General features: G+C 48.0%; 3 protein-coding genes across 7 annotated transcripts in view; 2 read left to right on the forward strand and 1 right to left on the reverse strand.

Moving 5' to 3' along the window:
• The window catches only part of LOC149336163 (serine/threonine-protein kinase ICK), a 47,333-nt gene extending 41,193 nt beyond the window's left edge, over positions 1-6,140 (forward strand). The window contains exons 5-7 of one of the 2 annotated variants that reach the window (XM_089552660.1): positions 1,706-1,813; positions 4,736-4,874; positions 5,960-6,096. In XM_089552660.1, coding sequence (XP_089408786.1) covers positions 1,706-1,813; positions 4,736-4,855 — 228 coding nt within the window. In that variant the 3' untranslated portion in view covers positions 4,856-4,874; positions 5,960-6,096. Of the gene's footprint in view, positions 1-1,705; positions 1,814-4,735; positions 4,875-5,959 lie in introns of both variants that reach the window. The other variant, XM_089552662.1, reaches the window with a different exon arrangement.
• eIF2Bbeta (eukaryotic translation initiation factor 2B subunit beta) lies at positions 5,914-13,368 on the reverse strand. The gene is made up of 4 exons (XM_089552667.1): positions 12,061-13,368; positions 10,726-10,992; positions 7,352-7,525; positions 5,914-6,273 (listed from the first exon to the last, which is right to left on the reverse strand). Exons 1-4 carry the CDS (start codon positions 12,265-12,267, stop codon positions 5,956-5,958), a joined length of 966 nt encoding a protein of 321 aa, XP_089408793.1. The 5' UTR covers positions 12,268-13,368; the 3' UTR covers positions 5,914-5,955.
• On the forward strand, positions 12,613-27,608 carry LOC149336165 (protein-L-isoaspartate O-methyltransferase domain-containing protein 1-like). Of its 4 annotated transcripts, none has more exons than XM_089552666.1 (7): positions 12,613-12,733; positions 16,285-16,500; positions 17,420-17,578; positions 20,931-21,140; positions 21,395-21,506; positions 24,638-24,945; positions 26,800-27,608. In XM_089552666.1, the coding sequence occupies exons 2-7, from the start codon at positions 16,288-16,290 to the stop codon at positions 26,893-26,895; spliced, it is 1,098 nt and encodes a 365-aa protein (XP_089408792.1). In that variant the 5' UTR covers positions 12,613-12,733; positions 16,285-16,287; the 3' UTR covers positions 26,896-27,608. The 4 variants fall into 4 exon arrangements, with proteins under 4 accessions (XP_089408792.1, XP_089408791.1, XP_089408789.1 ...); XM_089552665.1 differs by lacking the exon at positions 12,613-12,733 and adding an exon at positions 12,802-13,227; XM_089552663.1 differs by lacking the exon at positions 12,613-12,733 and adding an exon at positions 13,254-13,772.
• Positions 27,609-27,731: the final 123 nt, after the last annotated feature.

Raw genomic sequence — 27,731 nt, forward strand, 5'->3', positions numbered from 1 at the left:
TTCCGCCTCTCCGCGCTCGATGGTTCACGGAGATAACGGAGAGCCGGCTATAAGGCCGCCATGGTTTAGCATGGGGTAGAGTCATTTCACTCTAGCGTGGTCGTGTCCAACGCAAAAATTTCGAAAATACAGGCCACATAGATGTCTTAGTGGGGAAGTAAAGTATTCTCGGCTTGTACCACGATGGTGCTGCGAGGCTCTGTGTGTTTTTGCTCGCTGAAAAGCCCCCCCTTCCTGTGCCAATGTATTGAGGTTGGTCTCCAGTATTGCCAAATAAATAAATAAAATAACATTGCCTGTGGCGCCACCTGTCCACGTTTTCAGAGAACCGGTACGGCGCTTCCATGACCCGCTTCATAACCCTACAGGCAAGCAATACTTCGGACGAGCTTTCAAGTGCTGTGGAACCTGAACCGATTCATTAAAGGTGTACTAAAGAGGAGTTAGAACTCGTCTTTTTACCGCGGGAACTCGATCTACACGTTCCGGGAATTCTTACAACCTTCGAATTGTTGTCCTGTGCGGCCGATTTCCATAATTTAAATCGGACTAAACGTGCCGGCTCCCGCCTTTTTTTTTTTGAACTCACCGCAGACGGTAGGAGGAGTCAACTAACGCGTGGTGTGCCTTTCAGGCAGTGGCGTGGTGGCTTCAGTTTCACTTTTATTTTGTTTTTTAGGTTTCTGTGAATAAATAGATCCAGTCAGAGGCCACATAGCCACAAATTAGGCCCACGGAAATAAAAATACGCGTGGACGTTTTTCTTTCCCCGATCGCTACGTATTACTCCGCCGATGGCAGAGCGGCAAGCCACCACGGGACTGGCTGTAAGGTTGGTTGACTCCTCCTACCGCCTGCGGTCAGTTCAAAAAAAGGCGGGAGCCGGGACGTTTAATCCGATTTAAATTATGGAAATCGGCCGCACAGGACAATAATTCGAAGTTCCTAAGAATGTTCGGAACGTGCAGATCGAGTTCCCGTGGTAAAAAGACTAGTTAGGATTCCTCTTTAGTGCAGGCCTTTAACCAGCTTGCTGTGGTTGGTAGCATTGTCTGAGATGATGATGATGATGAAAAGCCTTTATTTAATAAAAGAGGTGAGGCTCTCTTAAAGAGCCCCGCAATGGGTGGAGTCCCTATTCCGGGACCCCATTGGTCGAAGCCGCCAGCTTAGCCCTCTTGACCAAAGCCTTTTGGGCCTGAAGATCCGAGCAGCCAAGCAGGGCCGCCTCCCATTCCTCTCTGGTAGGGTTGGGGTGGGGGGAGAGAGCTGAGTTGCGCTGGCAAGCCCAAACCATGTGGTAGGTGTCAGCCACCTCGCCACAGTGTTTGCACCTGCCAGTGAACGCGGGATCGAAGTGTTTTAATACTGCCGGGCACAGCATTGTATTAGTGAATAGTCTAAGTAGAACGCGTTCGTTTGCTTTCCCCAGTCCCTTTGCAGGGGCTGGGTACACGCGGTGCCTATCCTTATAATAAGATGTTATATCTTTGAACGAGAGTAAAGAGCCACCTTCAGGTTTCATGTGCTCAGGAGCCAATGGAAACGCCCGGTGAATGAGTGCTCGGGCCGCCGCGTCTGCAGCTTCGCTGGGCAGTGCAAACTATGCAGCGGGCTGAGAAGGAATACACCGAGGGCAGCATCCCTAGTGGACGCCTGACGTTTTTTTCTGTTTTGTTTTCTTTTTTGTTCTGCTCCACAACAGGCGCTGCGCTACCCGTACCTGACGGGCACGCCGTCGACACACTCGCAGTACCCGTCGCCGCACAGTCGCCAGCCGAGTGTCACCTCTCGCAGGTCCCACCCGGCACACGTAAGTGGACCGCATGCATAATGCGTTACTGCTACGTACGCCTGGAATCGAACCACATGTAGTGGCCATGCGAGCACCTATGGCACTGCACGGCGCAGCAACGAATGAGGTGTGCAGGGTTTGTCGTTGTGGGCTGGAACGTACAGCCTTTGTCAAAAGTTTAGAGCCCAGGGGGTTTGCTTCTAAGCACTGTTGTGGCGCTCAAGTCTTACGCATCGGAGGGAGCAGGACCAAAAATCTTCTTACCTTCAGGAGATTTGGGACGCTGAGGACGCATTACGAGCAAAGCAATGTGGCCCAGAAGCAGACCCCCTGGGCTCTAAACTTTTGACAAAGGCTGTACATTCGGTTCGCATATATAGCTCTTTCGCGCTTTAATATCACTTTGTGAGCACAGCGGACCTGAACTGCATAAGCGGGAAGTTTGTCGGCTGAATAAAGAAACAGTGATCAGCAACCCCGGCCGCGGCGGTCGAATTTCGATGGAGGCGAAATTCTAGAAGCCCGTGCACTGTGCCATGTCAGTGCACGTTAAGGAACCCCAGGTGGTCGAAATTTCCGGAGCCCTCCACTACGGCGTCCCTCATAGCCTGAGTCGCTTTGGGACGTTAAACCCCCATAAGCCATTAACCATCAGCGATCCGACCGTCCATACACCAGAGAAAGCACTATGGGTGTGCACTGTAAACAGAAAGGTGTAAAAAGGGAGTAAATTGTCATCTAGCACAGTCGTTTTCATAAAAGGGAGTGCGCTAGAGGAAAGCTTGCTACCTTGTTACTCCCATATAAGCGGATTCGTGTTTAGAGTGTGTATACGTCCAAGGCATTTTAATATGACACGAGGACAAATACAAATTGAGCCGTATCGATAGGGTGCCGCATTCTAACCGCAAATAGACCATTCTTACCGAAAAGTGAGTTTTTATCAGCTAGATATAAAAAAATCGAAATGCAGGTGTCGCCATCACCGGGTATTTTCGCAAGTAAAATGTACGCGTTAGTACTGATTTCTTGTCGCGGATCTCAGAGGCTATACGCTACCCTGCCATTTAAATCAAAACGGTGGCGACGCGCCCTTTCCCGTAAGGACGTCGCGAGTTTGAATCGACTGGCGGGAAGGTTTTTAAATCGAATTTCTCGGCGATAAATGCGAATTTTGCTGCCGGACAAGCGCTAATATAGCCAGGAAGATCTAAAGATTTGTTTTTGCGGTTTATGTGGGTTTAACGTCCCAAAGCGACGCAGGCTGTGAGGGACGCCGTAGTTAAGGGCTCCGGAAATTTCCACCACCTGGGGTTCTTTAACCTATTACTTACATCGCACAGTGCATGGGCCTCTAGAACTTCGCTTCTATCGAAATTCGACCGCCGAAGCCGGGATCGAACCCGCGTCTTTCGGGTCAGCAGCCGAGGAAGATGCAAATAATTTTCACTGAGAGCAATAATTGGACGGAGTTGTCCTGTGTCCCTTAATATCAAGATGCATAATGCATCCTACGGAGAACTCATTTTGTGTAAATTGTTGCGCGTCATTGAAATCTAATAACCTTCGAAAACTAGTTTAACTAAAGTAACGAAAAAGGAACGGTTTTTTTTTTTTGGGGGGGGGGGGGGAGCAGATAATGAAGGTTCAGATCAGCGAGCAGGTGCTGCGTTCAAGGTCAGTGAACTTCTTTATTATGGTACTGAGCAATGCCTATTGGCATAGTTTCAAACCTTTGTTTTAGTGTCCCTGGCTCCTCATATTTTTTTAGCAAGTCGGGTAATTCTAAGTTGAGGTGTCAGGCGGTTCCCCACATTCTTCCGGGAACGCAGCCGGTAATGTACGAGTGAGTATACGCACATTTTCTTGAATGCCTCTTACGCCTCAGGAATGTAGAAACCAAGTCTAGAGAACGTATAGCTCAAGCTTTATTAAAGTATGGCACTCACTCACTCTCATCCATTCGCTCCCGTTACGTCTCTCCATACACTGAGGTGCTGCTTCCCCGCTAACCACCAGTCCAGCCAGTACTAAGGGAAAGCCAGCTTGTCGTGTTGAGTGTTGCGCTGGTTGGCCACTTCTGAAGGACGCGATCACAGCGGCACAAGATTCCTTTCAAGGATGCCGGGGCTCACATCGGAATGATGTGTCCTTTGCTTCGCGACCGCAAACCCGTACGTGCAGCCTTTGTTAGAAATATACAGCCCAATGGGATTTGCTCCTAAGCAGTATGTGTAAAGGAGCTCTGGCATCCATGCCAGTTCCAGCTCCGGAGAGGTGAGGACGAGAGTTCCTCCCACCTTTTAAAGAACTCTGACGATGCAAGCAGCTGCAACTCGAACGTTCACGATTGAAGTCCATTACCAGTTTAAGCTCAGCAGTTCTTGTCCCTGGTCTTGCTCGCACTTTTTGCTTTGTGGAGGCAACGATGCACCGCACGTCCTTTGCTCGTCCCCACTCCCGAAAGGCTTCGTCTCAAGGTCCATTATACGTTCTCCTGAAGAGTAGCGCTAGCATACCTGATCCCCATCAGAGAAGCACTGCAGCAGAACGCCGACTGGTTCCCGAGCAATCTCGGCCGTATGCGCGTATAGGCACCGCGATGGAGGGATCGAGACGTCGAGACCAATAGCCTTCCCGTCTCTTGCGCATGCGCAACACGTGGCGCTAAGCCTATGCAAAGAGCGGCGATTCCACGCAGTGCCATTTAACTTGACTCGAAAGGACTGTAATGACCACAACGGGTAACCATGAGCCTGCCGCAGCAACCTCAGTCCAAATGGTTAAAGATGAATTGTCCCAGGCGCTGCCACATTTCAAAACTATACGCCTGTCTGGAGGTACGCTGATTGGCAGAAATATGTTACAAAATGAACAAAATGAGAAAGCTATATTGATAGGCACACCTTGCATATCCTCTACCTGTTCGCGTGCGTGCAGGACCAAGGGGCGGCACCGGCTCCCCACCGCGGTGGAGCCCGGTCGCTGTGGGCGCTCCCCGAGAAGCCGCTGTCGGTGCGGCCCTCGGCCAGGATGCACGACTTCGGCGCGCGCTGGTAGAGCGGCCCACGGGGCGCAGGTACGTTGCTGTACATGTACAGAGCGAGTGCCCTTCTCCCCCTCTTCAGTGAAGCAAGATGTAATCAACGTCTCAACTTCCTCACAGCCAGCAAGGGTCAAACAGAGAAGTTAACGTTAGAAACGTGCTATATTGGGATACAACTGAAGGACTAAGCGGAAGAAGTGGTTCAAAGGACGCCCTCTAACCAATGGCTTCGATCTGATGTCACGACACCCCAGTCAAACACCTTGCACCTGCCATAGCTGCAAAGGTTGCATGCGACCAGGTGCAAAGCGTTTGACCTCGTCTTGATGGCAGGTCGACGCCGTTGGTTGGAGGGCCTCCTTTGATCGACATCCGCCGCTTAGTTCTTGGTTGTATCTCACAATAGATGTACTCCTCTCTGAAGGCCAGGCCATCAATGTGCACCAGAGTTGCAATCAATGCAATATTTAAAAGGCCTTCAAGCCACTGTAACTAAAAGCTTTGATGCAACTACTGGTGACACCAAGACTCAGGACTATTGAGCTTCTCTGACAAAATCTCTTTGAGAAGCTGTATACTTTTGCACATGCTTGAAACAAATTAGTTTTCCTGCTTGTTGCTGCATCCTCCACTTTCCATTCACCTCACTCACTTCAGTCACTACAGCCTCTGGAGGCTTTCCAGGAATTGCAAGTCAGCCCTAGAGTAGCACTTCTTATCGTATTTTTTTTTATTAGTGGCAAGACACCAATCCCATGCACTCTGTGTGCGCTGGCATTGAGACTAATCTCCTGCATGTTTCTACAGCAAAGCATCCCAGGCAACATCATGACACTGTCTTCGTTTTCGTGATGATGACTGATGAGGTCACTGTTGCTGTTTAAACATGTGTGCAGCCTTTCTCTTTTCCACCTCTCAAGTCATTGTGATGCATACAGAAGGAAAAGTAGCCCATAATAATCACATGGACATGCCATACACAATGTGCTCATTCGTTAAACATGTTCCAAACTGTTCGGAACTCTTTTAAGCTCTCCATGTCGAGTTGGTCAAAGGACAAACAAAAAGTGGGTGTTTGTTTTAACGCACGCTCCGGCTGCTTTTATTCTTTCTTTCAGGATGCAGTCAACGCATGGTCGTCAGGATGGTAGACCTCGCTGAGCAGCCTATAAACATAGGACGGCGCGTGGCCACCAGCACTCGTCACCAGCAGGGGAACAAGGTCCGGCGGCACGCAGTCGGAGGCCGGATTGAGCAGGACCGCTCCGCCGGACTGCGGCTCTGGGCCGACGGGCTCGGGGGAGCCAAGCTGCTGGAAGGCACTCTCTGAGCACGGCAGCTGCGGACTCAACGTGGCTCCCGGCGCACACACCAGCAATGGCACGGCACAGTGCCGCGCAGCGAGAGCCAAGGCGTGGCTGCCACAAGGAGCCTGTTGGGAGCACACCACACAGCATCTTAGCCACCCCAGCATGTTGTGACCAGTTTCAGACCAGTTTCAGCAAGGGACCCATGGGCCTAGTCCACACATCGCACCAGCCATGTTACAAGCGACAAGGCTGAATCCACCTTTAGTTTTCAGTTCGATGCCCATTTGGTTCGACAACAAAGATTCCCCAAGAACTTGTGAAAGCTACGGTGCTCTAAGGAAATATGGACTACAGAACTGTCAAGAGCCTTTACTTGTGTCCTGCAAAGACAATGGCAAAGTTGAAGGCAAGCTTGAGCAATGCTACAGCCTAGGAAGACAAAATGTAGCTAAAAACAACTTTCCACAGTAAGATCTATCTTGTAAAAAGAAAAAAAAAAACATCAGCAACACTTTTCCCTCTGCAAGTCGGAAGCATTCCTTTTCTTCTTTTTTTTTTTAAATGGAAATGTGAACATGCCTGTCTCCTACTCCAAAGACAGGACCTGTAAATCCACTCTGAGATTTGTGACTGAATACAAACGCACGCACGTAATAGGCGTCCTATGTGAGGCCCTGCAAATAGGACAACAGACCTGCTCCACACATCCTGGAAACTTTTTCGTGTGAACTGGTGAGACCACTCTTGTTCCTACAATTGACCACACTGCTCTGACCATGTCTTACAAGCCACAGTCGCCCTGCCAACATACGTGATGTGCTGTGTCAAGAGTGGTGCCGCTGCTTTCACACTTTTACCCAAGCACATCTGAGAACTCCATGCTGGAAAAATGCAACGACATCGGCTAATTGACTCAACAGCAAGACAAACAATAAAGGTGGCAACATTAGAGAGCAGCATATGCATCACTGCTCTAGAAAAGAGGATGACGGCCTTCACAACCATCTCAGAATAGCTATAGAAAGAAGCAATACTCCAGTCACATTAAAGGCTACAAGTGTAAGTAGATACGGCACACTGCAAAAGACCAGCCGCTGGTACCCCCGAGCAAATCATTTTAATGATACCTACTTCTCTCGAGACACAAAATAATTCCGCCACTGAGAAGCACCACGCTTGCCAGCACTCTGGAAAGCCCACCTGTAGGCCTCCGTCCGCCAAGACGCTGTCCGTCCCCAGGATCACCTTGCTCACGCGGGGCATGAGAGCCAGGATGGCCGAGTCGGGAACCAAGGTGGTCGCGATGCCCACACGTGCCAAGGATTCGGCCAGTTGCACACCCTCACAGCGCGGAGCACCCTCCGCCACCAGAACCTGTATGAAATCGAGCCAGTGGAACAACATTCAGCACTGCAAGTGACGTGCAGCACTGTGCAGAAACCGTGACTACCAGCCAATTGGAGGACTGGATCGACGGTGTCATTTGTTTACAACGATGAACGCTGAACAGGTCACTACAGAAACGGTTGCAAGGAGGAAAACGAGTGTGCAGCACCAAAACAGAACACTGCTGCTGTGTACTGTGCTGTGAATAACTGAACGGTCAGTGGGAGCAAGCCTTGCGATTTCGTGCAGTGAAAGCCTTGCCCCAAATGGTGGCGAACTTGCGAGTGAAGAACAAAGGCCAAGAGATATCTGACCACTATTTCAAATGTTCAGGTTGTTCGTGTATACTACACTGAGTGCCTTGTGGGTTTCGTTAATGCTGCACATCATAACTTGCTGAGCACAAAGACGAATATTAAAGCATAAGCTAAGCACAAGTAAACAACCTGTGCCTAAATTTGTGTTGAAACCACGCCACACAGGCACATAGTAAGTGCTGTCCTTGAAAGGTGACCTTACCTGCGCTACAATACAATAAGGCTGCTTTTTGTCTTTGCGTAAAGCCCCATTTCTGCTGATATTGTTTCCCTAACTAGGCTTCGAGAAATTTGGATTGCGGGGGGACGCGGCTTTCAGCACAAACTTCCTTATTTTTTGGATGGATTTTGATGAAACTTTTTTCTGCATGTCTGTAATGCTTTCAAACCTAAGTGCACACAATTTCAGCGTTTTATCTGGGGAACTGTTTTTAATTATACACAAATTTTTTCTCTTCTACACCATGTGAAGCAATGTGAAACACCTGCAGACTAGACAAAATGTGGGAGAAGACTAGTTCAAGACTCACTGCATTTCTGAATGCATCCTCTGTGTGATGGCATTCTTATATTTTTTTTTCATGACGCAATTTTTTTTAAAATTATTTACAAAGCAGTTGGTACAGATATGACTAAACTGCAAACAAGATCTCGCACCACAAATCTACAATTCATCAAAATAAAAAAGAAAGAACGTCATCACATAGAATAAGCGCTACAAAACAAACAAACTAGACAAAACAGTTTTGAAGAAATCTGATGCACAAGGTGAGCATCCAGTCAGAAAACTGGAAACTGTTATCGAGAATAACGACAAATTTTTGAGGATTTTCCCGCAATTTACAGCCACCGTGGTTTACAAAACAATTTCTTTTAACAATTTCCCGACACTTTCAGCAATGAAACTTTGGAATGGCATTGAAAACGAGGCATACAAATGCAGCAATTTTTAAAAAAATGTTCGGCCATTTTTTGCAATTTGAAAGCTACGTCCGCCCTTTACACCCAATTTTCTCCAATTTTTCTTCAACTGTACCTTTCCAAAATACTGCATTTAGTCGCATATCTGCGCACCTTTTTTCTTTCAATCAAGGCTTCAAAAATGGGGTGCTCAAATTACACGGAGGTTTCGAGAACATGTCCTAAAAAAGAACTCTACAAAGGTGATAACATGGAATATGTACCCCATATTGCCGCCTATACACTGACCCCCCCAAACTGCACCCCTCGCTGGCCAAAAACAAAAAAAATAACTCCAAATATAAGACTCATAACCCCCCCATGTTATGTATTTCCACACGGGATGGCATGACGGCGTGCACGCAATGATTATATCGCAAAACCAGCAGTCAGAGGCCAAAGTAGATAAATGGCGATAAAACTGCATCCTCACGTGCGGCCTGGCTGACTAACGACAAACAGAACAGCAAACGGTATCATAGCTTCAGATTCCGGAGAGTGCCAAAGGTTACCAGAAGCACCAGAGGTCAACAGAAGCACCGGAGGTTACTGGAAGCACTGGAAGTTTGCTCTCACACTGTTTGTCTCGGACTGTTTGTCCGGGAAAGTGACCACCGGCACGAACGAGCCGGGTAAACGACATCACGGCGCTCACTTTGTCCCCTTGCCACTCATTTCGCAGCTGCACCAAGACCTCATGAACGACAGACCTGCACATACAGTGGGGTCCTATAGAGCAGCATGCACCAACTTCCATTAGCTTTCTAGCTTTTCAGGACGCCCACTTGCCTTGTTCACCTGCTATGATCATCATCATCGTTTATTTCATGCATGCTATTTAACACTTGCAGTTGGATTAGTTGGTTAAAGTGCTATTTAAGCACATTTACTTTGTGTTTCTCTGCTCTCTCAATATCAGCAATTTAAATAGCCACAATGACAGTTGTGTCCATTCTTGGACAGCAAAAAAAGCGCCTTAGCTTCTGCACCTTTTCATCATGTCGGCACCTAGCGTAAATAAATTGATGATGATGATGATCACATGGACGAACGATAAAAATGTCTTCTTTGGAATAAAAAAATTCGAAGGCACTTAAGCCTGCTTACATGGAGGAATGAGAAAGCATGTGTTTTGAGGAAAGGAAAGGGCGCAGTATTGCTTTTCCTACAAGCTCCACCTGGATAACATAGATAACACACCTTCCAAACCAAGTGGCCAAACCAGTGTACGCTCGTAAAGACATGGATACTATTGTCCACGTGAGCCTGGACTTCCTGGTTGCTTATCCAAGTGTGTGGTGCAAAGCAGACAAAAAATGTTGACACAAAAGGCAGACATGTGAACATTAGCAAAGTGCAGAGAAAAAAGTGGGTTAAAATCCTGTATGCAAGCCCTAGATGAATTCTTGCATTCACACTTTCAGCCACTGTGCACACAATAGCATACACTGCGCATTAGCAGCTTTTTCTGGAAGTGTCTATAGCTAGCGGTGAATTCTTAGTTTGAAACGAGCTTAGCATTCCTCATATCACACCTAGAGTGTGTTTACGCTTTTGCTAGTGGATGCACCAAATCGTTATCGTATCCCAAAACGGTGATCTTGATGGTACGTCCTTCAACATACTCCCATAGACAGCTAATGTCACCCGTGGTGTCGCCATTTTCCAACATCACATTTCTAACATCATGTGGACCTTCAACAAAAAATGTGATTCCCTGGTCCTTTCAGTATCCATGCAACATATCCTGGTGTTTCGATATTACAGTTTCCAATACTGCTTTGAATTTGCAAACCTTACTGATCAGCTTTCTTGACATTTGCATAGGGTATTTAAGGCAGAAAAAAAAAGGAGTGAGCAGTGTCTGAAAGTGTTAAACAAACGTGCCACGATGCTGAGCCATCTCAATACCTGAAATGTGCGCTGGTTCTGTGCCGCTCTTTTGAGAAAGTCCTCCACCGTGCGGGATCGCCCTTGAGTGAGGAGCAGGTCTCCGGACTGGATGTGCTCAGGGCCCTGGGCAGCTACGTTCTCCGCGCTATGCCGCAGCTCGCGCTCAAGCTCATCGAGGCTCTCCAGCAGCTGTTCCCGCAGTCCCGGCAGTGGCCGTGTGTAGTCGCTGACCGAGTCATCACGTGCCGACAGGAGCTTTTGCAGCGAGTCTCTGTCAGCTTCCACCTTTGGTGCAGAAATCAGCAATTCATGCACTATTTAATGGCTTAGAATAGAGTCTCTAGCAAAAAGGCAACAACAAGGCACTTTGCTCACCCAAGTTGCTTTATTCTCAGTATTGAAGCAGAATTCACAAGTTGCTACCATTAAAAGAACTTTGGCGATGCTCTGCAGCTGTTGTAAAGATGACTACGGCAGTGTTACGCTGTCGGTTTCAGTCACAAGAATAAGCATCCACTGCTGGTAAAAAATTGAGTTTAGCATGACACTGCGTGAGTGCATGCAAACAGTGGTCATTTTATCTTCTTGGGTAACGTAAAGTTAAAAAAAGTGAACTGTGGTTATGCTTGACACAAAGGCAAAATACGGAGAAAGAAGGCTGAGATGTCCACATTCTGCCCTAGTCAGACTTTGCAGACACTATAACGCATGGTTATTTCCTCTATCGTTTCCAAAAAATGCATGAGCCTGCAGCATAGATGCAGTTGGAAATCACAGAACACTGGTCGTGCTCCCATATATCCATCTTTTAAAGAATTTTGCAGTTATAGGAGTGCTCCGAGCAGTGTTACAAGATGGTTGCTTTGTCTGAATCAACGTTCTGCTCCCGGTAGACAAGTAAAAACCAAGTTTCTGATGCTCTACAAAGAGATAATTGGTAGTTCTGTGTTACACACATATTCTACTGCATACATGTGGAGTGTACTACATACAGCTTGCTGCGAAACCTGCGTTGTGTGTGCTAAGGGCGTATGACACTGCTTACAAGCTTGATAGGCGCATGTTCCAAACAGCGCTACGAGAAGATCCAGAGGACATGAATGAAACAGCAACGCCGTTGCCCTGCGTTCTCTCTTTTTTTTTTTTTTTTTCATATGCCTTATTAGATCATTAGCCACTGTCTAATGGGCAAGGGAGGGAAGGGAAGATAAATTTGGGTCCGGTTTCCCCTTTACATGGAAAAAGACACAAGAGAGCCAGTGCTCTGTACAGTCCGACAGGCTATGCGATCGCTGCAAAAAGTCTTTATCTAAAAGAACCACAGCTAGTTGCCGTTTTATAGCCGTCCTTTACCTGTCGACCCCAGTAGGCGCTGGCATATTCGTCTCGGATGAGTCGTAGAACACGACGCACAACGTTGGCACTGGGCGACAACGGCGCAAGGTTCTCGCCACGCGCCCGCACAAGGTCCAGCAGTTCTTGCGCTTGCTGCCACTGCTCTTCGCGGACTAGCTGCACCAGCCGCGATAACGTGAGCCGAGCCTCAGCCTCAGCGTCCATGCTGGGGCGCTACACAAGACGCCTGTTTACCTCCGATGATTTGATCGCCACTGACTCAAGGCAAGCACAGAAGCCGGCCAACACCTCTTCGACGACACCAGTATGAACGTGTCTGTGCAAAATATGAGGTATGATGTCACCTTGTGGACGCTCAGTATCTAGTGCCTAACCGCAGAAATGGAAAACCTTTATGATAACAACTCAGTGAGCGATCATGTCCTACTAAACTCAGCGAATAAAGCTGCATATGGTCAAAACTTGCAAGCGAAATGAAAGCACGCTAACTACTGTCCTAGTCTTGGCTTGCCTCTAACTGGCTTGTGCATAAAAACATAGCCAGCTGACGGGTCATTGAGCTGCATGGCTTTGAAGCTGCTGGAGATGATTACCATCAATTTTATATAATATTTATTGTCACCTCTGTCTGGATGCGTAGCTAATTACAGTTTGCACCAGGGATCTGCTTGTAAGTGTTTATTTCTAGCCTCTTTTAAGCTGAAAGTGTCAGGGAGAGAGTTTCTGTTTTTCCTTTGCAAACGCCATCTGTCCGTGTTGTTTTCGGAAGCTAGCAGCTGGGTTAGTTTTGAGGAGTTGCATGCACTGTTGTGTGCGTAATGCCGTTATCGAAACGCCTTTCTAAAAACGAACTTGCGGAAGGGAAGACGAGGTGTGCGGCGAGGTAGACGCTTGGACCGGTGCCAACGGTCGCAACGAACTGTTTCCGACCTCCGCCGATCGCCGAGTCGTCGTCCAGCTGACTGCGTTCATCCGTGCTGCTTCACTACAGCTCAGTGCGTCTCGGGAACAAGGAAGAGGGAGAGAGGGGGTGGCAAAAACCGATATGCTTTCTTGACTTCTTCGACACGATGGAGGCTTCTGCGGATCAGCGTCCGAGCGCCGTGCTGACAGTCGTTAGCTGAGAGCCATAGCAACAACCACTGTTCTCCACGCAACTTTCGGGCAAGTGTTGGTTGGAGGCCACGGACTCGGGCGCGCTGCTGATCCGTCTCGCATTGTCGTTGAGGCTTAAGGGCCGAGTTACGAAACCGCTTGTTTATCGCCTATCGCAGACGCCAGACGTTTCGTTTCGGCGTGACTCAGTGAAGGGAGAAAAACTGCCGTTGACGCGCAGTAGACACTCTGCTTATCCGCTTTCAATCAAGGCCGCGTTTGTACTGGAGTCATGTAGTGGTGCAACGGGTCTCGCCGCGCTTGCCACCGGTTCTGGTGGTTTCTCGTGTTATTGTTTTGTTTCGTAGTTTATTCGCCACAGCTGTTTCGAGCCGACGCGTTTGAGTTACGCTTCACGGAGCGAGCGCGTGTAGCCTGTCGACGCGCGCTTGAAGTGCGCAGTGCATTCTTCCGTTTTTGCTTCGCTGACTGCCTTGCATCGCCTCTTATCTGCTGGTCCTCCTATCTTCGCGCGCAGGCTCGGCGCGTGCTAATAAGGCTCGCTTTGTGGGACTCGTACTCAGATGGAGTACTTTTTCTTGCGATTGTGGCCCGTACGTATTGCACTGTGTTGTTGTGTGTACAGCGCAAATGAAATTTGCGCTCGGTACATGCGCTGCTCAGAATGTGTTGTTTGCCTGCTTGATTATCAGAGGAAGCCGTGTTCACAATGAGATATGAGTTGCATGTGACATTTTTGCGGTCTGAAATAGGGATAATCACTGCATGCTGAAGCCATTGCTGGAAGAGACTTATTTGAAACAGTGCTGTTGAAAGTCCTGAACCAGCGTAATGGACAAAAATGTCTTGATGAACAGATTTGTCTGAACAATTACTTCACAGCCTTGGAAGTGCTTGGTTTTGATAGAGCATGTCACTGTTTGGATTAGAAGTGAAGAAACGATGGAAATATGCGATTTTTCGTTATTTTAGCTGCCAGTAACGAATCTCTGGTGTTGTCAGGCAGCAGAAGCAGTTATGTAGGAAAGACCAAGTGACCCATTGCCCCCAGTTTTTATGGCTTTGAGTTAGTTATAAATACTGCTGCTTCTGTTTGTATTCTTCTTGATTTGTTATTGTTTGCAGCTTACAGTAAAGTGTTGCTCACTACCAAGCTGATGCAGTTGGGAGGCAAATTACTGCAGAGTGCAATGTTTGCATGCAACTCCTCTTCATGTCATGCGTTTTCATTTGTGTGGGCATATCTCCTTTGTACTTGTATTTTTCACCATAGTTCAAACACAAGTAAGCATGCGTAGTTGCATACTTGATTCCTTTTAGAATGGCCTTTTCGGGACACTAGTGTAATGTGGTGAATGTGAGCAGCTTAGTAACTGGACATATCCTTTAGAAGAAGGTTTGTTACTAAGTATTACACATAATCGCGGTGCATTGCCATTTTCATGTGTGGCTTTTCATTTTAAGAAATGTACCAATAGTATCCAATAGAGAAGTGCTAATCTCACTATGCCCAGTACCATTAGCACGGTCAGCTATAGACTTCCTTTTGGTTTGTGAATGAAACTAGCGGGATGTCGGAATGCTCTTGTCGAGGCAAAAGGTGCTGGGTGCTAGTTAGATGCACTGTCTTGCTTGCTTACTGTGCTGTCCTTAAAGAGCAACTGAAGTGGTTTTAGAATTCGATGAGTTTAAAATGGCTGAATCAGTGAAACATGCAGGTAAAGCCTGAAAAATCGTTTTGCGCTACCATTTGAAATGGTGGCGTAATCGCCGAATAAAGCGACATCGGCTCTTAAGCTTCTCTGCAATGCACAGCGACGGGCAGAGGCAGCGATAATGACGTCACATATGACGGCGTTGCTTTTCCAGCGAAGAAACGGTTGTTTCACGGAAGAAAACCAATGCCATCAGAGGGGAAGGTCACGAAGCATTGTTTGGCGGCATCGGATGACATGCAGCAGCATGCTAGCGAAGGCAGGGGACGTCTGAAATTTCGGTGGTAATGACGTCACCACCCGAGTTTTCCCGCATTCTCCAATGCAGTGAGGAAAAGCCCAAACATTGTTGCGATTTTAATCTACGATTATTTCACCATTTTAAATGCTAGGGCAAAAATACTTTGCATGCTTTACCGACAAGCTTCATGACGTCTGATCTTGCAATATGAAATGGAGTGCTCCCATATGTAAACAGCTTTATTGCAAGAAGTGATGTCGCCATTTCAGCTGTGGCACTCAAGAAAAGTAGAAGAGAGTGTCGATGAAAATCTGCAGGTTTGCGCAACAGGTTTGATGGGCTAGAGGTGAGAGGGGGGCTAAAGGAAAGGAGGCAGGAAGGCATTGTCTCTTGTGAAAGGAGCATATCTCACTTGCTGTGTTATTTATTGACTGCCTCAGAAAATGGTCCTGCATTTTCAGCTGGTGTTTCACACTTTGTTGCTGCTCTAGTTGTTTTTGTGGAGCTCAGGAGGAACTTAGATTGCAAGTTTGTTCCAGCTGATGCACTGTAGACCACCCGACTTTTGTGCAACCTTGAAATGTCACACTAGCCTACGTACAGCATTTCACAAGAAAATTATTTTTTTTTTTTTTCACTGGAACAATGCATGGTCGTCTTGTGGGAGCTTGAAACATGGTTAAATGAAGCAAGTGGCCAAATTAACTTTCGTCTCTGTGGCAAAATTTTACTGCAGGTTAGGCATGTAATGTGAAGGCAAGATAACCGCTGTTCTTTAAGGGTAACGGAGTGGATTCCAAGAGAAGGCAAACGTAGCAGCGGACGGCAGAAAGTTAGGCGGCCGGATGAGATTAAGAAGTTTGCTGGGATACGGTGGTTGCAGCTGACAAAGGACAGGGCTCATTGGAGAGACATGGGAGAGGCCTTTGCCCTGCAGTGGGCATGATCATGATCAGCATGATCAGGATGATCATGATGGGCGACTCATAACTATTCAGGTTGTAAAGGATTGTGAGCGCTGCAGTGCTGAACAGGAGGTGCATACAAAATCAGCACTTCAGCCTTTAGTTTGCACTGTTTTCTGTTTGCTCATTTGAATTTGCTGTGGGTTCATTTTGACTGTGTGCTGCTGTCTGCTGCTGTCTACAGGCCATGGGGGGCGCTGTGAGTGCGGGTGAGGACAACGATGAGCTCGTGGACCACTTGGTCGAGGCGGACTACATCCGCAGCCCGGATGTTGAGGGGGCGCTGCGTGCCGTCGACCGGGCACACTACTATGCCGATGGCTGCAAAGAGAACGCCTATAGAGACCTTGCTTGGAAGCAAGGCAATTTACACCTATCAGCACCCTGCATATACTCTGAGGTGTGTTCTCATTAGCGATTTTTGGTTGTGTCCTTCCTCTGTAGTGGTATCCAAGAAATCTTCAGTCAGCTGTGATTTCATTAGTGTCCTGCAATAGCTTTGGCTACTTCCCAGGAGAACTATTATAATTTTGTAAAAGAATAATGTTTTTCTATGTGTGCTGCTACGCTTTTAGGCAGTTTCGTGTTTAGAAGCCGGCTGTGTTGTTTCTAGTCACATAATCAGGAGTTCAACTTATGTATGGCAGTCGATCAGATAGGCACGTCTCAGTAAATTCAAATTTTGTAATGTAAGTGTAGTTTACAGGCATAGCAGGAAATATGTGTATAGTAACCTGATTCTTTTCATATGGAAAGCTTAGTGACATTGTCCAATTGGGCGTAGTTATGCTGTTGACACGTGTTTGGTTTGAATGTGCCATTCCTTTCTGCTGGCAGTTAAAGGGGAAATGTAATTATGTTTGTTGTATTATTGAGACATTAGACAAGTACAGGTAGATATTACTCCTGCATGCCTCAGTTTGCCCTTATATGATCTGGAGGCTTGCTTCTGCATCAACGTGTGTTCGTTCTTCCCGTTCCTCCAAACTCTGGATGTTCTGTTTTTACATTGAACTTTCGAGGAATGTCATCTTTAGAAAACTAGCCAGAGTTGATGTCGCCAAGTTAGCCTAACTGATGTGGCACATGTAGCACCATCGACGCCTTCTCCACTATAGTTTATTAGTTAACCTGTTATGTGGTTGAGTCCGATGTGGTTTTAATCTTGGCCCTCGTCATGGTGTATTCTTCGAGCACTAATGCGTGCATTGTGGTGTTGATTGATAAGCTGTGTGCAGATTTTTCTCTTATCAGTGTCATGCAGAGGGTAAGGTGAAGTGAAGAGTGTTTAGTGTAAAGTTGTGTGCATTGTGTGGCAGGTTCTGGAGGCGCTACAGCTGCGTCCAGGCATGTCCTTTCTCAACCTCGGCAGTGGGACTGGCTACCTGAGCACCGTTGCTGGTCTGCTGCTCGGATCCCACGGTGTCAACCACGGCGTGGAGCTGCACGAAGATGTTGTGCAATACGCACGCCTCAAGGTGTGAAAAAAAAAAACAAGGGGTGGACAAAAAAAAAACATGTATCAGCCTTACGGACTGTGAAATTTGCTTTCAAAGAAGGTAACTGGAAGGGATACTCCTGTAGTCAGTGCAGTGTGATGGTCACAACTGCACTGAGTGCCTTGAAGTCAGTTGTGAGCTGCTGGCATCTGTTGGTGCCTTGTTCAGTGAATATTTTCATCATTGTCATCATGCAAGATTATGTGGCCTCTTGATCTCGTTCTGTACATTCTAGTCGTGTGAGCCGCTACGGTGGCTCAGTGGTTATGGTGCTCGGCTGCTGACACCAAAGACGTGGATTCGGTCCCGGCTGCGGTGATTGAATTTCGATGGAGGCAAAATTCTAGAGTTCCGAGTACTGTGCGATGTCAGTGCACGTTAGAGAACCCCAGGTGGTCGAAATTTCCGGAGCCCTCCACTACGGCGTCCTTCATAGCCTGAGTTGCTTTGAACCGCCCCATAAACCCCATAAAACATTCTATTTATGTGCCCCAAAATGCATTGCACCATGCATTCTGATGACATAGGACTTGTGTCATCTTTGTCTTGTCCACGTTATTGTGCTTTTTTTTTTTTTAACATAAGACCATGAATCACTGAACTCACCAGAACGTCTTGTTGCACTGTGCATTTTTTTTTTTTTTTCTTGCATTGCGGTGCGAATTCGATGCAGAAATTGTATGCGTTGGCTTGCAACTTTTTATGGTAGTAGTACAGCCCCCCTCAAAAGTACACATTCCAAGGTGTTTGCTTCTAAGTTGTTCAGCGGGGCTCCCTAATACAGAGTCGATCACGCTTGTCTAGAGCGCTCGAGCAGTGTGCTGGGGAGCAAATGGAAGTTAAATCTTATCTCGGCTGCTTTGCTGGGGGGTAAGGCGCTGGTGCCTGTGTGGTGCACATGTCTATTAGGCTTCTCCTCAGCGCAAGTCTTATCAGTGAAAGTCAATACCTTCTTTAGAATTTCGCATTATTTCCACCAGACGGCACCGCTCGACCGCTGTAGACAGGTGTGATCGACTCTGTACACCCAGCAGTCGAAAGCTTGGGAGGATTGAGGAAGGTAAGCCATTCCTCTTTCGAAAAATTACGGTTGCTGAGGATGCATAACGAGGCATGCTGCAGGCCTCACAAGCAACCCCCTTGGGCCGTATACTTTTGACAGGGGCTGTACCTCATTGGTCTGCAAACACTCGAGGCTTAGGTTAGACAAGGTGGCAGTCTGTGTGGGCTGGTGCAATGTGACTGCGAAAATTTGTAGTGAAGAAAAAGATGCACGTAAGAGAGTAAGCAGACACACTAGCCGTGTAGTGCTCGTGTATCTTCCATATTCCTCGTGCCCTCATTGGCTGTGTCATAGGCTTCCACCTGGGTTAGGACCCGGGGTCACAAATTTGGTTTGGTTTGGTTTGGTTTATGGGGTTTAACGTCCCAAAGCGACTAAGGCTATGAGAGACGCCGTAGTGGAGGGCTCCGGAAATTTCGACCACCTGGGGTTCTTTAACCTGCACTGACATCGCACAGTACACGGGCCTCTAGAATTTCTCCTCCAAAGAAATTCCAGCCGCCGCGGCCGGGATCGAACCCGCGTCTTTCGGGTCAGCAGCCGAGCACCATAACCACTGAGCCACCGCGGCGCCGTCATTGTCAATGTTAATGCCTACTTAGCCACATGGCTGCTTTTTCTATAGACAAACTACTGTGAAGTGCTGGAGCATGCAAATGTTCAGAGCATTAATATGTGTTTAATATTGATTTTATTCAATTTTAGAATTTGGACGTTGCGCCAGGTATTGCCTGCGCTGCGTGCATTGATCATTGATTCCTCGGCTTAATATGTCTGTAGTTGAGTCGTGTTGTGTTGGTGGAGCACACTTTGTTTGCATCTCCAAAGCTGAGTACAGTTTTGTGATATTGTATGCTACACTATTTATATAGCCGCCGTGGTGGCTCAGTGGCTATGGTGCTCGGCTGCTGACCCCAAAAGACGCGGGTTCGATCCCGGCCGCGGCGGCTTGAATTTCTTTGGAGGGGAAACTCTAGAGGCCCGTGTACTGTGCGATGTCAGTGCGCGTTAAAGAACCCCAGGTGGTCGAAATTTCCGGAGCCCTTCACTACGGCGTCTCTCATAGCCTTAGTTGCTTTGGGACGTAAAACCCCCATAAACCAAACCAGAAAAAGAGACGAACTCGTTCTGTGCTTTGGTGCATTCTGTGAGTTGCGCCAGCCAGTTATCGCTTGCGCTGCATGCACTGACCATTGATTCCTCGGCAGGCAGATTAAATGTTACAACCTGAAACAGCTTGACCACCTAATTGGTCAAATTTGTGCGGTTATCTGCCCAGCCAACAGCAGATAGGCTGCTGTGCCTCGCAGACTTCTATACTGCATATGAGCTTCCCATTAAGGTCCATTTTTTTTTGCACTGCGTTGTTTGATGTAGTCAAACATTAAAAAGCTGATTTTGTTCACTGTTCTGATTGATCAGCAGAATAATGTGGGCATAACCCATTGTGACCAACTGCTCTTCTTTTTAGTTGTACCCTACTATAGTGCTCTTTCTGGCAAGCTGTCTCCAGCTTTTGAAAACGGAAAATGTTTAGGGTTCAGGTTGATATTTGAGACTGTTTATTTATTTATTGGTATTCCATTTATTTTGCTTGCCCTTACTAAATGAGAATGCTGTTCTGACACTTACTTGTCATCGCAGTTTGTTACGAGAAAAATTATTTTGCACTGAAGCGGTTAAGTGCTTTATTTGCCACACGCTCAATGTTCTTTAATTGGTGCTGCAGTTTTAATAGCGCGCTTTCTTCCATGAGGCTCAGAATTGAGTCAAATCATTCTGCCTCTTACCTCACAGATAAGGTGGAAGAACATGGTGCATAGACTGATAAGTGCACAGTTATCGCCCTCCTTTTTGCCGCAGTTATGCTTGGTGTGCCATCATGCCACCGCGGCGGTGGCTCAGTGGTTATGGCGCTCGGCTGCTGACCTGAAAGACACGGGTTTGATCCCGGCCGTGGCGGTCAAATTTCTTTGAGGTGGTCGAAATTTCTAGAGCCCTTCTCTACGGCTTCCCTCATAACCTGAGTCGGTTTGGGACGTTAAACCCCAATAAACCAATCAACCAACCTTGGTGTGCCACCAAAGAAGGGATTTTCTTGCACTTTGAATAATAAACCTGAACTGGCTGGAATGTGCCGTATGCATTCCGGTCACAGTTTTCTTGTGCATGTGTCTAGTCCATGTAATGCATGCCAGCTTGCATATAAGCAACTTTGCTGTCGTATTGGCTGCACCAGCTGTGATTGGTCGATCCTTCCCCTTCCAGGTGTCACAGTTCATGCGCTCGAGCCAAGCGCTGGAGGAGCACGACTTCTGTGAGCCGCGCTTTGTGGTGGGCAACTGCCTGTCGCTGGATGCGGGGGGCCGCCGCTACGACCGTGTCTACTGCGGGGCCTCCTGCCCACCCGAGCAGGCGGCTGTGCTCAAGGCCCTGCTCAAGATTGGCGGCGTGCTCGTCATGCCCTGCAACGACCAGGTTTGTGCTCTTGGGAAATGCTTTTCAGGAATCCTTGCACAAATTTTCATAGTAGTCATACTTGACTTTCAAGATTGCGTGGTTTGCCGGCTAAAGAGCAGAGAACCTCATGACAATGACGGTGTAATGATTACGTTATGCTGTGTTATTGTTATTACATTGCCGCCACCTGAATGTAGCGGTCTGTTCAGTGGAGATCGTGATGTGCCTACTGTCGTGGCGTCCACGACCCCTCCTCCCTGGCCTCTCGCCAGTTGGTGCAGGTGAAGCGGTCGGGCGAGGACGCGTGGCTCGAGAAGAACATCTTGCCCGTGTCATTCGCCAGCCTTGTGCCTCCACAGAAGGGTGGTCCCGAGGTGACACTGCGTGAGTTCCCCCCCCCTTTTTGCAGCTTGGGTTGCCTGCTCCTGCGACATCAGTCGCACGCTTGATCCATTCATTAGTGCGTCCTGTAGAGTCTCCGTGACACAGTTACGGGAGTCTCGGTATTATGTGTGAATTCTTAAAATTTCCCAACTAATACCCCTGTCAGACGAGCAAGTTTAGTGTCATTTTCAACGAGTGACACTCGCCTGTAGTGTCATTCGCATCGTGTCACACGATGAACTTTAATGACACTCGCTGCTGAACGCGCTCGGCAAGAAGTGAGTTTGGGGAACTCACTTCACTTTTCCCGAGGGGCGAAGTGTATAGCCTCGGTAGCAGCGTTTCGAAATTCGAATACAACGTCGGCAATAAAAATGGCGTTTTATTGAACGCAGCTAATTTTTTTTTTGTCCTCTTGTTCATGTGAACTTATTTGCGTTGCCATTAAATATATATACTGCACATATTCCGACATTCTTGTTTTCAGCTGCAATAATTTTTTAGGCAGCCGCAGCGGTATGGCGGCTAGCATGGCGACCGTAGCAACCATCTGCAACCGTTTCGGTGTGATGGTGCAACAGTCACAATATTGCAGAAAGCTCCTTGATAATCATAAAAAAATGCTTGCAGTTTGCAATCTACTGTACATTAACTGTACATTAAAGCTTTGAAGCGCGAAAAGTAATATTTTTTGTGCCTTACTTGAAAAGCCATCGTCACCACCATCAATTCCGAATGACACTTTATTTTTCCGTGTAGCAGCACGCCCCGAAAGTGTCACTCGTTCTGGAGAAGTGCACTTCATTAAAGTGTCACTAAACTTGCCCGTGTGACAGGGGTATAAAGTTCATTGTGTGCAGTAGTGTTTGAAAGTTTGGGTGCTCCAAACACTCTGCCACACCACCACGGAGATATGTGTGCTAGGGTCTCGACCTTACTTGCGAGCAGCAAGTGTTGCACTCACCAGCCAATGCCTACACTGCAATCGCCGGTCTCGCGGTATGCACTGCGAGCACCCAAGCAAAGGGTCGCGGGCTGTACATCACCAACACCGCGATTGGCAGCCACGCAGTAATCACCGTGGGAAGTAGTTAGTAGTCGTAAGTAAATCCCATCACCTGTAAATAAATCTGCGCAAATTTTAGGTGATACGAATATTCACTACCCTGCGAGATTCATGTCAAGATTCCGCTGTATAGAGGTAATGTTATGACGGCACCTTATATTGTATTTAGAGTTTTCTGGCAAGTATTATTGCTGATGATGCTTCATAACTGTGCTGTAACCTATGCGGCAACATACGTGATTATTATGGCCTCTGCATGGCCTTTTGGGCCTTTAATGTGAAATTGAGTTTTGTGTGAAATTCTCATACAAGTAAGTGCGATGTGAACAGAACTGAGTGGAGTTAAATCCCTGGGCATCTAGTTGCAGGTACTTATGCTTGGGACATTCCCTCTCATGACCCCCCTCAAGCTGTGTACAGATGTGTGCACTAACACTACAGTAGAACCCCGCTGTTACGTTCCTCATTGCTGCGTTTTCCCGGCTGTTACGTCGTTTTCTTCGGGTCCCGGCATAGCTTCCATAGGATCCAATGTATTGGGAACCCCGCTCTTACGTCGTAGCCGAGGAAACGATCCCGCATGATACGTCGCAACCGGGCTCCCCGAACCCGCCCGGGCAATGCGCGCCAACCGGCATTTTGATTTTTGACGAGTCTTGGCCCGGCTTGGCTACGGAACTGGCTGCAAGAAGCCGCACGCGAGTTGGAGAGGCCGCCACTAGATGGCTATCTGCCTCGCACGCCGAACGCCGCGATCTTTATCGTGGGAGGTGGTGAGGAGGAGGCGCACGGCTGCGGTCGCTTATCAGCGCGTCTTTTCTTTTACTCTTTCTTTTTATCTTTTAACTCTCCTCTATCTGCAAGTGACAGCGGTGGTGCACGCCGGTGGTGCACGCCGAACGCCGCGATCTTTATCGTGGGAGGTGGTGAGGAGGAGGCACACGGCTGCGGTCGCTTATCAGCGCGTCTTTTCTTTCATTCTTTCTTTTTATCTTTTAACTCTCCTCTATCTGCAAGTGACAGCGGTGGTGGCTCGGCTGGAGCCAGTCGGCAGGGCCGGTGCAATTTCCTTTTCATCCTTCTCAGTCGCAACAACATCTTTATTGTGCTTTGATGGCGTGATAGCGTTGAGTAAGCGGAAGGGGCTTTCCCTTGAGGAAAAGCTGGACGTACTAAACGCAGTCGACAGGCAGCCAGGGCGGCTTACGCGGAGCAGCGCGGCGAGCAGCCTACGAACATTTCAGTGCTTGACGCTGTGCACAACGTCGCTTCAGCGTGGACTGCAGTAAGCGCGTGAACTGCACAGCACTGCTGCGTGCGTGCGGTGTGGCCGCACTGCAAAGCGACGCTGACAGCAATGCGGCCTTTGCTATTGAGAAACGCGTTGTTCTTTCCAGCGAGCGAAAGAAACTGCAATCCACCATTCTCGATTTTTTAAAGTCCTAGGGTCAATTTGCGGAAATAAATTGTTTCAAGTCAAAGCTGCACTGTTTTCATTAATTTTCGGTGCTTTCCTCACTGTTGCGTTTTCCCGGCTGTTACGTTTTTTTTCCCCGGTCCGGTGAAAAACGTATGAACGGGGTTCTACTGTACTAAAACTGTAATTGAACTCTTTTTGTGTTTATGTACATTATAATGTAACATTTCTTTTTTTTTTCATTTATCTTGCTGTAGTGTTTGGACATTACATAGAATGGGGGTGGGGGACCTGTGCAAGTAACATAATCAACAAAAATACCTTATTTACTGGCGTAATTTGCGCACCCCCAACTTTTCACTCGGATTTTTGCAGAAAAAAAAACTTTTACTTGCTTATTTTCCACTCTCTACCGCGCCAGACTACCATCACATACGTGGGTCTGTGCAAGGCAGTGGCCGCATCACCTAGTTCAGTTGCAAAAAGTGTGAGTGGCGAGGGCACGAATTGTGTGCCGTTTGCCGAGCTTGCTCGCGCTGGTGGTCTCTTTCCTGGGGACACGCGGGGGCACCTTTTGCATTTTGTGCACATTTAAATGCAGCTGAATGTGGTAACAACTGAGCCTGTCCCCTTTCCCTCCGCATACAGCCGACTACCAGCCGGGCAGCCTGCAGGAGCTGAGCCGGGGCACCATCCGGCGCCTGCTGCGTGCCCGGCTGGACCGGGAGCAGCCCGCCCGGACCCCACACCGGCGCTCCCACCCGCGGCTGCGCTGCGGCAGCGGCAGCAGCAGCAGCACCGCCGTGGTGCTGGCCGCCTCTTCGGCCAGGGCCTCCAGTGGCAGCAGCGACGGGGGCGACCGGGACGAGCCACACCGCAAGCGGTCGGCCGGCGGGGAGGCCTCCCTGCTGTGGAAGCGCGTCGCCCTCGACGATGTCTGCCCCCACCAGGGGACGGTGGGTGCACTCACACTGCTGCCGTGATCACGTTAAAGGGACTATGCAATAAATTAATTGAGATTACGTAAAGCAGACGAGAGACAGGTATTCCATCACTCGTCACCCCAGCACAAGAATTTTTGAGCTAGCATGAATAACAACGAAGTTATGGACGATTAAAAATCATGCTCCTCCTCTTCCCCCTCACCTCCTACACGCGGAGCACCAGGAAAAAATAAAGAAAGCAGCTCTGGGATTGGACCCTGTCCATGAATACGTCATTCGCTGACGTTCGGTTTGCGACTTCCTGTTGTCGCACCCAGCACCCCAGCAGCAGTGTCAGCAGCGTCTCTCCGGTCTCTCTTCGCCTTCCTGGATTATCGCTAGTGGCTTCGGAACTCCCGACAGAAAGAGGCAGCAGAGGTAAACTGAAACCATATGCATGAAGGCAATGCCCTGGCTCGCGCTTGCCTGAGGGGGTCACACGGCGGCACGAGCAGACGATTTTCACGGCTGCCGGAAGTGTGCCTGTGACGTTGTGGCTGCCGTGGCTCCAGCGAATGACAGCGTGCGGTGGCCTGCTGACGTCAAGGGACTAGTGACGTCTGTTTTCCCGATTTTAGTTTCAAAATCGGTCACTAAAGGCACTAATCGGCCCGCGAATTTTAAAAAACACAGTTTTTAAGAATTCATAATAAATTGCTGGCTCAGTTCCAAAGACTCACACTTGGTGTGAATGCTTCTTAGCATCATTTCTAGGCATTGAAAAGATTTACAAGCGACTTTTAATTCGTCGCATAGTCCCTTTAACCGTGCCTCAAAATAAGCTTCAAAGCTCAAACTTTCTTTTCACCCATCTTCCCATGCTGTGATGGCCTCTTCTAGCCAAAATGAGTACAAGTTATTTTTATAACTACCAACGCGTAAAACTGCCCCGCTTATACTACAACCTTGGCGTGAGTTGACGTTGCACCTGCCATTGTACGTAAACAAACGAAGTCGATATGTTCAGAGCTTGTGAAGCACTTCTGGTGTGCAGTCAGCATGCTCACTAACAGGACAGCTGGTATTGCTTCGTGTTTTAGCGGCACTAGACAAGGCAAGCGGTGGAGACCAGGGTGGACAGCTGCAGTTGCCTTCGATACATGTTGCAACCAGGGTTATGCTCACGTTTGCTGAAAATCAAGTGAACAGAAATTCTTGACAGCACAAGAAAATACTCTGTGCTGCATGCTTAATGGCACATGTGTAGTTAAGGAGAGAGACCAAAGAAACAAGGAAAAAAAACCCTGAAAACCACACAAATGTCTAAAACAGCTGCAGCAGAGCTCTTGTCATGTCTAAAAATTCAGTACTGTCATCAGGGATGCGAAAAGTATACGTAAGCTCACCGAGTCTAACTTGATATGGTTGCCCGTGCAGAGTGTCGTTTTAGCTGGCAACTGGCATCTGCTAACCATTGCAACACAAACCTGTTTGCTGCTGACTGCCAGGGGCTGGAAACAGACGTGTTCGTGGTAGCTTACCAACCGTTAGGTGGGGCTTCCAAGCTCTCCAAAGCAATCATTCATGGGACAGCGGTCCCAAGGAGTCAGCTAGTCCAATGGCACTGAAACTCCCTTGGACATCCCATGGACGTCCTGAACATCCACAGGACATCTAAGGAGGACATCTAAGGGACTTTCACAGTGTCCATTGGGTAGGATTCTGGGACTGAAAATCGGAGAAGCCCATTGCAGGTTCAGCAACTCTTACTCGTCTGACTTGCTAGCTTAGCTAAGTGAATGTTAGCCCTAAGCTATATCGCGATTGGATTCATGTTGGCTTGGATTTCACAGTGCTTGCCAAGTCACATCGGCGACTTCTTTGCAGCAGCAGGAGCAGCCTCCCCTGCTGCGTCAGCGGATTCTCGAGCTGCCGTTGCCGCCACGGCTCAAGACATACCTGAACTTCGGCCGACAGCTCTGATCGGCTGCAAACCATCGCAGCCTTCCACACGTCACAGGGGCAACAGCACAAGTACTTTGGTTCCTGCGACTACTCGTCTCTCGTTTTCGTCGGAACACTGTGCAAATTTGTTGGTGGAGACTGTTGAGAGTTCTAAGGAACTTATTTCGTGGTGGTGCAGTGATTTCCTGTCTCTTTGGGCCACTCTTCAAGCCCGAGATGTTGGAAACGTCAGCTGTGAAAGATATTTGCTTTCTTTTTTTTTCCCCCGAGCCTGCAGCGTAGGCAATTTGAAGAAAGGACACAGCTGTTTTGTGTGGTGGCCATTGGTCAGGTTGCCCCTACACAGCAGCCATGTGAATTGCGACACATTTTGAGCATAGCTGGTCGATTTTAACGAGAGTTTTAGATGCCGGCAGTTTTTTAGATGACATACACGTTGTTTACCCTTCTGTACCTTACGAGAATGAGAGACCTCCAAATGAGTATACAGTTTGAAATGGAAGTGTACCCTGTGTTGTGTGCTGTACTTGGCAAGTCACTCCTCTAAAAGCTCTGCGGTTTCATATTCACAGTGTGACATTCATGAGCATGAAAAGTACATGCTTCCTTTGCATGAGGAACAAAAGCTTTAGTAGCCTGAAAGGTAGCATGATCACTTCTTTGTTTTTGCTTCAAAGCACTGTTTGTTCTGAATGTACAGTTGAGAGATAATATAAAGCTCTTGAGTTGAAGATGTGGGGGTGCTTGTTTTTGTATTCACGTTCGTGTAACATTGGGAGTGTCAGAGGATTGGGGTTCCTCTGCATTGTGCAAAAAAAGAAAAAGGCTTCGGTTCAGTCGCTGCAGTGTGCTTT

This window comes from Amblyomma mixtum, chromosome 7 (genome assembly GCF_055824585.1).
Source record: "Amblyomma mixtum isolate Tamu chromosome 7, ASM5582458v1, whole genome shotgun sequence".
NCBI classification, from domain to species: Eukaryota; Metazoa; Arthropoda; class Arachnida; order Ixodida; family Ixodidae; genus Amblyomma; species Amblyomma mixtum.

Bases quoted from the DNA above. Each gene is read 5' to 3' on its own strand.
- eIF2Bbeta (XM_089552667.1), bottom strand. From the start codon at position 12,267: ATGGACGCTGAGGCTGAGGCTCGGCTCACGTTATCGCGGCTGGTGCAG. The intron at 10,993-12,060 runs GTAAAGGACGGC...TCTGCACCAAAG, and splicing joins GCGCCTACTGGGGTCGACAG to GTGGAAGCTGACAGAGACTC. The intron at 7,526-10,725 runs GTATTGAGATGG...GATTTCATACAG, and splicing joins AGAACCAGCGCACATTTCAG to GTTCTGGTGGCGGAGGGTGC.
- LOC149336165 (XM_089552663.1), top strand. From the start codon at position 13,743: ATGGAGTACTTTTTCTTGCGATTGTGGCCC. The intron at 21,141-21,394 runs GTTTGTGCTCTT...GCCTCTCGCCAG, and splicing joins TCATGCCCTGCAACGACCAG to TTGGTGCAGGTGAAGCGGTC. The intron at 21,507-24,637 runs GTGAGTTCCCCC...CTCCGCATACAG, and splicing joins TGGTCCCGAGGTGACACTGC to CCGACTACCAGCCGGGCAGC.